Genomic DNA, 11,017 nt, shown 5'->3' on the forward strand with positions numbered 1-11,017 from the left:
AAGTCGGTTGTCATACCAGCGACCTTCCCATTCTCAGCAGGCCTCTCTCGCTCTATACCCACTCAGCCTCGGCCGCCCATTTGTATTTATATGCTGGAATAGGTTCAGCTTAATTCATCTTAGAACACGGAAATCCAAGAGATTAGTAGATATGATGAAGTCCCCTCCACTGTACGACATCACCAACACCTCTCTTAATAACTCTCATAATGTACTGTACTGTAGGCTATGTACTACTGGGAAGTGTATACTGTATACGTCTCCCCTATTCATTCATCCCATTAAGAGCTGGAATTATTATATACTTTAGCTATTGAAGAATTGAAGAAAATGCCACGTTGTAAGCTTGTAGATCTGCTGTTTTTGAAAATGTTAAATGTTTTTTTTTGTCTTTTTTGTAACATTCGTAACTCAAATATTTGCTTCTGGGGGGTCCCTGGAACAACATATTTTGAGATGGGGGTCTGTGGCCAAATCCATGTAATTTTGGGGGGTCCTTGACATGAAAAAGTTTGAGAACCACTGATTTAGAAGAAGGATTTAGAAGACATTTATAGAATCGGGTCAAGAATGAGGCACAAAAATAGCAGATCTACAAGCTCGCGGCGCGGCACTTTAACACAGTTAAAGTAATGCGTTCCTAGTCTTAATGTGTTATCTGTCCAGAAAGGCAATACTGCTCCTTGTACGTGCATACAGTGACCATTGTATGTATATAAGACTGGCTGTTCTGTGTACATTACAATTCAGGTTTATTAATAGACGCTTTTAACCCATTTAGAACAGGTATACTATATTGTGTATCATTATTTTATGCTTTAACTATTGAAAAATAGCAGATCTACGAGCTCGCAGCGCGGCACTCGGTGCCGCGCTGCGAGTTCATAGATCTGCTATTTTTGAAAAATCGTGAAAATTTCAATGAGTGTCTTTTGAATCCCTCTAAGATTTTTTGAAAAACCTATGTTTCTATATCAAGCAATCTGGCCAGCCATCGTCAAAGAAAAGGTCCTTTTCACTTAACTGGAGCTCAGTTAGTCTGTTCTTGAGCAATCTGGGAACCCATCGTCAAAGAAGAAAGGGCGACACCTATCGGTCGGCCTCTCTTCCTTTGACTCTGGGACCAACATAGAAAGGGGCGGGGATACATGGAATTCCCCGGTTGAGAACGAATTTTAAAACTAGTTCCGCTTTGAAGCCTGGTCCGCCCCTTGGTTTGGTTCCCTCCCGAAACTACTATAGCGGAACTGCTACTCTACACACGGAACACAAGTTGAAGTTACACAACAGACAACCACAACAACGACGACGCAACATGGATGCTACTGTGGACGAGGAACTGTTTTCTAGCGTGCTTAAGTGTTTCTCAGTTACATAATATTGAACAATTAAAACCTCTTCAGCCCATTTGTTTGAAGTACTTGATAGATCGGCGACGACGGCGAGATGTTTGGCCGCCTGGATCCTGTTATCCTGCTTTCCCAGAGAGAAGGAACAATGACCCCATCGCTTTTACCCCATATGCTGCGCTGAATGAAGTTGGATGATGTTTCTGCTGCTGACCAGTGACCAAGACACAACGAATTTACCTACAATAAGCAAACGTTTATATAGCCTCGGATGCCATGGTGTGTTGTAATACAGTGGATTGATGTTTTAAATCAATATGGGATGTTATGATAATGTATAACTGCTTTAACCTCGCCTGCCAGGCTTTCTCCCGGCTGGCTAACTGCAGTAAGCTAGCGTGTTAGCATACGGCCGTTCGTCTTTTTAAACATTTACAGTTGCCTTATATTACTCTATAAATCTCTACAAATCTATCTGTGATGTGTGCTTTTACTAACAATGGCGTGCTTAGGCAATGTAGTGGGAAAAGTACTCGCATTCTTTACTTAAGTATCATGCAATACGGGCACAAGTCTTGTATTCAAAATACCAAAAGCAGAAAGTAGTACTCAAAGTACCCATTGTGCAGAATGTAACCAAGCCTTTACCAAGGTGTTTAAATAAGTGTAGATTGTACGCTATTTCAATATCTTGTCCTGTCTCACAAAAGATGTTATGCTATGAAACAGTTCGTTTTTATTTATACAATAATCTCTCAATAACAGACTCTTTTTTCCCTTTTATTTGATGATGGTTAGCCGTATTGTTTATTAATAAACCCTAAAGTTATGTTGCATGTATGTAGGCCTACTGTATACTACGTTTACAATGTGTATGATTATCTGTATAATAAACATTTGGTTTGATTAACAAATGTATCGTTCTATGCACAGATAATGTTGCTTAATGTGTATGCCTATGGTACTGTTAATATTTAATGTTAGTATGAAGCTAATTATAAAGCTTGGACTGAAAAGCTAATGAGAACTTGTGACTGTATTAGCATACAAGCGATCTGCATTTAAATAAGCTGTGTTGGAATGTGTCAAACTGTCAACAATGGCTTGTGAAATCAAAGAATGCCACTTTCTATATGAAACCCATTTAGATTGAAATTCTGGGTCAATGAATAATTCGCTTATTTATATGGATGATGGATCTGCTGCTGACCAGTGACCAAGACAAGACGAATTTACCCACAATAAGCAAACGTTTACATAGCCTCGGATGTCCTGGTGTGTTGCAATACAGTGGATTGATGTTTTAAATCAATATGGGATGTTATGATAATGTATAACTGCTTTAACCTCGCCTACCAGGCTTTCTCCCGGCTGGCTAACTGCAGTAAGCTAGCGTGTTAGCATACGGCCGTCATGTTTTCACTTTTCAGGTCGTCTTTTTAAACATTTACAGTTGCCTTATATTAGCCTACTCTATAAATCTATCTGTGATGTGTGATTTTACTGGCGTGCTTAGGCAATGTAGTGGGAAAAGTACTCGCATTCTTTACTTAAGTATCATGCACAAGTCTTGTATTCAAAATGTAGCCCTTGAGTAAAAGTATAAAAGTATTGGTATCAAAATGTACCTAAAGCAGAAAGTAGTAGGCTACTCAAAGTACCCATTGTGCAGAATGTAACCACAATGCGACGTTGTTGTGAGCTTGTAGATCAGCTATTTTTAAATAGCCTGTCTAGGAATAAAATAGGGCTAGTTGATTAATGTATGTTTTATAATATAATAATTTAATACATGAGTCTTTTAGACTAGAAGTTGCAACGTTTACATTTACTCTATACTAATAATAATACACTAAAGGTGGTTGCACACTGCTGCGTTTTTCGGGCCGAATATCGGGGTGAATTTCGGAGCGTGTGAATAAAAAAATCAACCTCACGTTATGTCAGTCACGTTTGCACACTGCCGCCCGTTTCGCGCACCACTTGGTCCCTTGCTCTCTCTATCTCTCTCTCTCTCCTTGCCCTGAAAAACGCATTTCGCAACGAAAAACGCAGCAGTGTGCAACCAGCTTTACATCTAAATTCATATAGGCATATTGCTGCACTTTACTGTGTAGACTAACAAATGTAGTTCGTTATTGTAGGCCATTCTTCCTTCCATTTAATTCTATTGTTATGCACAACGATTTCCAAAAGCATTCTTTGATTGTGCAAATAATTAAAAGTGGCAATGTGAAACCCATACATTGTGTGGAAAACCGGGTGGGTCAATGAATATTTAAATGGGGCAATTCGCTTGTCTATATAGACTACAGAGTGATTTATTTAGCTGCACAAAGAATGTGTACAAATTGAAAGATGGTTTGTTTCCACCCGTGAGGGGGAATGCATAGTCGACGCACACATTAGATACCGCCCACTATGTTTGATTGGTCAAAAGCGCTGCCTGTCACCAGACTTGGGTACCGCCCCAAATCCCTGCTGTGGTTTTGGTGTGTGACAGACTCAGTAGCGTAGCGTTCTCTGAGGCTGTCTCGAGAGATTAGTTCTTGAGAGACTACTATGTCAGTGGTTCTCAAACCTTTTCATGTGAAGGACCCCCAAAATTATATTTATTTGGCCACGGACCCCCATCTCAAAATGTTTAGTTCCAGGGACCACCCAGAAGCAAAATTTGATTTACAAACGTTCGCTTTGAAAATACTGTACATATATTCAAAGATTTGCACACATTTTCACGACTTAATTTTTTTTGCAGATCTACAAGCTCGCAGCGCGGCACTCGGTGCCGCGCTGTGAGCTTGTATATCTGCTATTTTTCACTGGTTAAAGCATTCAATAATTCTAGGCCTAAATGGGTTAATAGACGCTTTTAAACAACTTTTAGAAGGTGTAAGCTGGTTGGAACAAGAGCCCTATAAAGTGGTGTGTATATAGTTGGATAAATATTGCATGTACTGTACTTGTAATGTGACATACCCCTGTCTTTAGTCTAGACGTAAGGTGAACAAAACACATTTATTTTGCACTGTAATTAAGTGAAGGTATTACACGTGTTCACTGGATTCATGCAAAAAGGAAAGAGATATGGATTCACGCAAAGCATGCAGACAAAGCCAACATGCAGACAATACAAAAACACCGAAATATGGATTCATGCAAGCATGGAGAAAAAAAAGCAAACAACATGCAGAAATATGGATTCATGCAAGCATGGAGAAACATGGAGAAATGCAAAAACACAGAAATATGGATTCATGCAAGCATGGAGAAATATGGAGAATTGCAAACATGCAGAAATAAGTATGTATGCAAACAGGCAGAGGCAATGCTTCAATGCAAACATGTAGAAATGCAAAAATGCAATCATGCAGGAATATGGATTCATGCAGAAACTTAGTCTGTGGTTTTTAATTTTAGTTGGTGGACATTCGTTGTCGTTCAATTTAGAGAGGGAGATTAATACATTTTCTTCGTTGGAGAGAACACTTCCATTAGACCAATAACTTGAGGGCATTCTCACAAAGTTGGCGAGAATCACTAAATACTATTCCAAGAACACAGTGAGATATGAGAGCAAGAGAGAGAGAGAGAGAGAGAGAGAGAGAGAGAGAGAGAGAGAGACTAGCAAAGTGTTCTAGCCAAGTAACAGCATTCCTGCAAGCTAAACTCATGAAGATGTCATTTCCCTGGCTCTGCAGTGCATTGTAATGATGGGCTGTACTCTACAACACACAGACAATATGTATCACTCCCTGTGAGACTGGATTACACACTGATTTATTAAGTCATCACAAGCAAATACATCCAATGAAAAGCACTTAATGAGCATTTATTCCATGTTTGAGAGATAGTCAGAGAGAGAGAGAGAGAGAGAGAGAGAGAGAGAGAGAGAGAGAGAGAGAGAGAGAGAGACTTGTAGTACCTGTGAGCAGAGTGTAAGAATAGCTGTTTGGACCAATTCAACTGGTTGTTTTCCTGAGAAGAATCCACCTGAAAAATAAAAATAAAAATACAAAACAAAAATGCTTGCATTATTATGAGAGGAGCGGAGAGGAGAGGAGAGGAGAAGAGAGGAGTAGGGATGGGACAATAATTGTTATTATTGTTTATTGTGATAAAAAAAAAAACACTCTGAATAATCGTATCGTGGAGATTCACATTTATCGTGAAATTGTCCTCCGTCATGCACCACTGGGATCAATTCACCTTTTATTTGCTGAGCTGCATCTGGTACCACTTAAACCCTCTATAATTGGTCAAACGGACCTTCAAATAATGTACTTGATACAGTCTTTTTTTCACACTCTCTACCAAATCTCTTTACCAAAAAAATATAGTCAGGGACCCACAAGCCCAAAAGCTCAAGGAATAGGGTTGAACCTGTGATGTCATGCCGTACTTTTTATTTCTGTTTTATCTATTAGTTTGATCATTAAGGTCCACAGAATGAGAGGCCTGCTCTGCCGGAAACATCGCAAAAAAAGACATTTGTATTTTCACTGTCCCATCGACTTCACAGTGAATATACAAATGGCCATGACGTTTTGCAGGTCATCTCACATTCTGGGTGGACTGGTAGCCGTTCTACAATCTCACAACGCGTCAAGTTGCGACACGTTGTGAACCTGTAGATCAGCTATTCTTTGGCAAAATTTGTTCCGCACCAGGATAATGGAAGTTGGGCATATTTTGACTGATCGTAAATCGCAATTTCTCGGTTCACAATAATCGTGACTACGGCTGTCACGACTATGACATTTTACATGACGATTCATTGTCACCCAAATAATTGCGATTAACGATTTAATATTGTGTATTTGTCGTTGACAATTACATTTCTGTTTGGCTTTTAGGCTTTGAAGTTACACCAGGCAATTATGACACGTAACTTAAATGTACAAAGAATTTACCGACATATTTGACAACTTCATACTTCATAAAGAACATTGATAGTGGAAATAGCCGATCTACAAGCTCACAACGCGTCGCGAGCTTGTAGATCGGCTATTTCCACAACTTTTTGAAAGTGTTTGAAACTTCAGTAGCCTTAAATTAGGATACTCCTACCGAGACTTCCCCCAACGTCACAATGCGGAAGTATCGTTAGGACTGTCTTAATGTAAGTCCCTCATGTCCCTAATCGTGACATGAAATTTCCATATTGCCCTAGAGAGGAGAGGAGAGGAGAGGAGAGGAGAGGAGAGGAGACTGACCCTGGTACAGCGTAGCCATGTGGTTGCTTAGCGACCAGAGGCCGTAGAGGGCACAGAGCCGCCCCAGGACCTGCCTGAGGCCCGGGGGTGTGTCGGGGTCAAAGGTCAGGTCGTGGAAACGCTGCAGCACGGCGTGCTCGATGTAGACGATGGACAGAGAGCGGCAGTAGTACACCTGCAACACACACACACACACACACACACACACACACACACACACACACACACACACACACACACACACACACACACGCTTTCATTTATTTAATTGTGTCCACAATCACATAGATCAGTGGTTCTCAACCTTTCCAGTCCGTGACCCCCAAAATAATCATATTTTAACTGGGGACCCCCCCCACCCCCACTCTGACGAGCACTAAGAGTTGAGACGTTACATTTTGTAGCCTATAACATGGTTGTTCTGCTGTGAAGACGCGAGGCGTTGTGAGCATGTCGATCTGCTATTTTCACCATTTATGCTTCTAATATTTGAAAATTTGGACAATGTTTAATTTGTCATTTTAGAGGTATTAAAAGGTCCTTAACAGTCCTACTGCCAGATTTATTATTTATTTATTGGGGCTGGTGCCAGCAAAAAGCAGCTTACCTTTGCGATGTTATAGAAAATGACCTATTAATTATTTCCAAACCTTTTTTTTTCATTGGATGTATTATATTACTTTAGCCAAGCTGGCGGCAGAGGGCAGCCTTATGCAAAGAATGAATGTGAATTGGGCCGCTCGGCTTGCCATACATTCAGAGCATAGAAATGCATTTCTAGATCAGATCCACAGAAAACAGCCAGGAAGTGATTTGGGACTCCATTATTGCTAACGTGCGGTGGATGTTTTAGAGCAGCGCTACGGGAGATGTTTTTACTGTACACGGCGGCGCGACCCCTCATCAGCTTACAGTCATCAAACAAGGTAAAAAGAACGAGCCGTATTCTATTGGCAGCGCGCTTGGGTCAAAATTGGGGCGAACGGGAACGTCCGAAGCAGTAAAACAGTTAAATTGTCAATTTAGAAATGTGCAGACACCCTCTATAGTCTATAGTCACTTCATGGGCAACCTCATAATCCTCAAGCCCCTGACCGCCCGCACGCACGCACGTTGGTATGCTGATGACCTTGAATGACCCAGACAGAGAGGGAAGGTCAGATGGACGTTCCCCTGGGAACACACAGGACACACCGCTCTACCACCGCTTGTTATGATAACCTCATTCTCACAGCCATGTGTGTGTGTGTGTGTGTGTGTGTGTGTGTGTGTGTGTGTGTGTGTGTGTGTGTGTGTGTGTGTGTGTGTGTGTGAGAGATCTTGCCAGGGCGATGTCCATCCTTCCTGTAGGTATGGGAGACAGAGCCCACAGACGAACCCACACACAAGCTCACTGCAACTGTCACTTTGTCATGCAATTCTACTCACTGTACTTAGTTTTCCACCAACTAGAGCAGTGATTCTCAACCTGTGGGTCGGGACCACCCAGGGGGGTCCCCAAATTATTTTGGGGGGTCCCCAGATGATTAACTTAATGTGAAACATTGTTTTCTCACTCAACTGTAAACAAACCAACATGAAGTTTAAGTGTATAGAGGGTATCTTCAGATTTATAAAGTGCCAAATCTTTTTTTTTCTTTTTTTCTCTGGTGGGAGTCGACTTGTGTAATGAAGTCGACCGAGTCGACTTTTTCGTTAATGACCATAGCACACACACACACACACACACACACGTGGCCACTGTCACCTTTTCATGCAATTCTACTCGCCAACTAGAGGGGTCATCAGAGTAGTGTACCAACCAACCCTCTGCATATGACAGTGCTAAACAATGCTGAAGACTGTCTGCAAACAACCTCTACTCATCGTGTACAGTTCAAAAACAAAAAACTTGTTTTTAAAGATGCGGTGCCATAGTTTTGTAAGTTTTGTATGTATGTGTCTATGGAGTTAACATTACTCTAATAGACCCCCAGGTCTATTAGCTCTGTTCATGAGATTAGTTTTGTTGAGAGTATACTGTAGTCTCCAGTGATTTCACGTTAGTTTTTGGTATCACCTCGGCTCGCTTGGAACCTCGATTAGAGGCGATACCAAAAAGATGCCAACTCCAAGTGTTAAGCCAGTGCCATGCAGTGGAAAAGCATTGTGGGTAACAGACCGGGGTAATGCCCATCCTTCCTGAGGTATGTCGGTTTGGGACGCACAACAAAGGCTGTCTGCACACACACACACACACATGCGCGCACACACACACACACACACACACACACACACACACACACACACACGCACGTGTCAAGGTCTGTCATTCCTATGAGAGAGTTCTCCGACAGCCTTTATTTGGATCATAAATGTGTCACCTAGCAACGGTCTGTCTGTCTGTCTCTCTCTCTCTGTTAGCATCACAAAGACTGACTGGTCTTTTACTGTCAGCGGAGATTTGTTACACATTAATGTAAAATGAATAGACTGACCGCACGCACGCACGCACGCACGCACGCACGCACGCACGCACGCACGCACGCGCGCGCGCACGCGCGCACGCACGCACGCACGCACGCACGCACGCACGCACGCACGCACGCACGCACGCACGCACGCACGCACGCACACACGCACACACACACACACACACACACACACACACACACACACACACACACACACACACACACACACACACACACACACACACACACACACACACACGTCTTGTCTGTCTGTTTGTTTGTCTATCAAATTATTTTGGGGGGTCCCCAGATGATTAACTTAATGTGCAACATTGTTTCCCCACTCGGCAGTAAACAAACCAACATAAAGTTTAAGTGTATAGAGGGTATCTGCACATTTCTAATTTAAGGACTTTTTAATACTTCTAAAATGATAAATTAAATATTGTCCAAATTGTCAAATATGAGAGGCAGAAATTGTGAAAATAGCAGATCTACATGCTCACAACGCCTCGCATTGCGAGGCGTTGTGAGCATGTAGATCGGCTATTTTCACAATAGAACCGTGTTATACAAAATGTAATGCCTCGACTCTTAGTGCTCATCAGGGTGAGGGGGTCCCCAGTTAAAATATGATTATTTCTGGGGTTCGCGGCCTGAAAAGGTTGAGGACCACTGGTCTATCTGACAGAGAAGGTGGAGAGAGACAAGTGGAGAGAGACAAGTGGAGAGAGACAGGACATGCAGAGTAAAGCCCTTTGCACACAGGCGCGTTTATCCGCACGGATAAAACGGACAATTTCACTTTTTAAAAAGAAAACAATGATTCTCTACGACCTCATGCACACCGGATCCGAATTAGCCGTGCGACGAGTGGCTGCGGCCGTGCGTTTTTTTCTCGATCGAACCCAGTTCGATTCGTGCGTCTTGTCGCATGCGGTGAAAAACTCATCACTCCTTTTATGACTCCTTTTGGGATCCGCAGCGCCGATTCCGCACAGCCTTGCACACCAAATCCAATGCATTTTATTCACACAGCAAACGGAAGAAACGCAACTGTCCTGTGTGCAAAGGGCTTAAGAGTAGTGCTGGCCGGACATGAATCCAACAGGAGACTCACTGAGTGCACTTGTCTGTCCATGCTTTATACCAGGGTTCAGCAACCTTTTTGAAATGAAGTGCCATGTTTTTATGTTCTAGATAGTCAGTGTGCCATCATGTCGTTGTCAACATACAGTACATTTCAATGACACCTCATCAAAGATTCTGACATAGTCAACGTTCAGAATTTTAATGAATGTAGAATTATGTGCAGGATATAATTTGTTGACTTAATTTAATTGAACATGTTTAAAGGAGCTATAGTCAACTTTTTCTTGAAAAACGGATAATAAAATAAAAATGTAAAATAATGATAAAATAATCATTTTGGCCGTTGTCAGGCTGACTGTGTTTACATCCCTCTTCTATTGTTTTATATGCATTCCATATAAAAGAATAGGAGAGGGATGTAAACACAGTCAGCCTGACAACGGCCACAATGAAAAGTTGACTATAGCTCCTTTAAAACAAATATTTGATTTAAAATATACATTCTCTCTCTCTCACTTCTGCCAGTGTGCCAGTGTGCCACCCTCCTGTAGCAAAGTTGGCACCGAGCCTAAGGTTGCCTCCCCCTGCTCTATTCTATTCTATTCCATTGTGTTGTTGAGCATACAGTATAGGGACACATCAGGTTGTTATAATAACACATTCAGAGAGCACTAATGGGAGCAGAGGAGAAGGTCAGGGAAGCAGCCAGAGTTAGTATTAAACATGTCAAAACACTACCATGAGTCAAGATGAATGTACTGGAAGTACTGAGAGCATGGTGGAAGTGCTTGTTTTCTGTCTCTGTCTCTCTCCCTCTCTCTGTCTCTGTCTCTCTCCCTCTCTCTGTCTCTCTCTCTGTCTCTGTCTCTCTCTCTGTCTCTCTCCCTCTCCCTCTCTCTCTCTCTCT

The 11,017-nt window shown here is 42.0% G+C and overlaps 1 protein-coding gene across 1 annotated transcript in view; it reads right to left on the reverse strand.

The window, feature by feature from the left end:
* Nucleotides 1-11,017, reverse strand: part of acox3 (acyl-CoA oxidase 3, pristanoyl) — a 112,396-nt gene that overhangs the window by 23,878 nt on the left and 77,501 nt on the right. The window contains exons 16-17 of the mRNA XM_080741346.1: nt 6,566-6,740; nt 5,275-5,342 (exon numbers count right to left, since the gene is read on the reverse strand). Coding sequence (XP_080597472.1) covers nt 5,275-5,342; nt 6,566-6,740 — 243 coding nt within the window. The remainder of the gene's footprint in view (nt 1-5,274; nt 5,343-6,565; nt 6,741-11,017) is intronic.

The sequence above is a fragment of the Nannobrachium achirus genome (genome assembly GCF_963921795.1).
Source record: "Nannobrachium achirus genome assembly, chromosome: 14".
Taxonomy (NCBI): Eukaryota; Metazoa; Chordata; class Actinopteri; order Myctophiformes; family Myctophidae; genus Nannobrachium; species Nannobrachium achirus.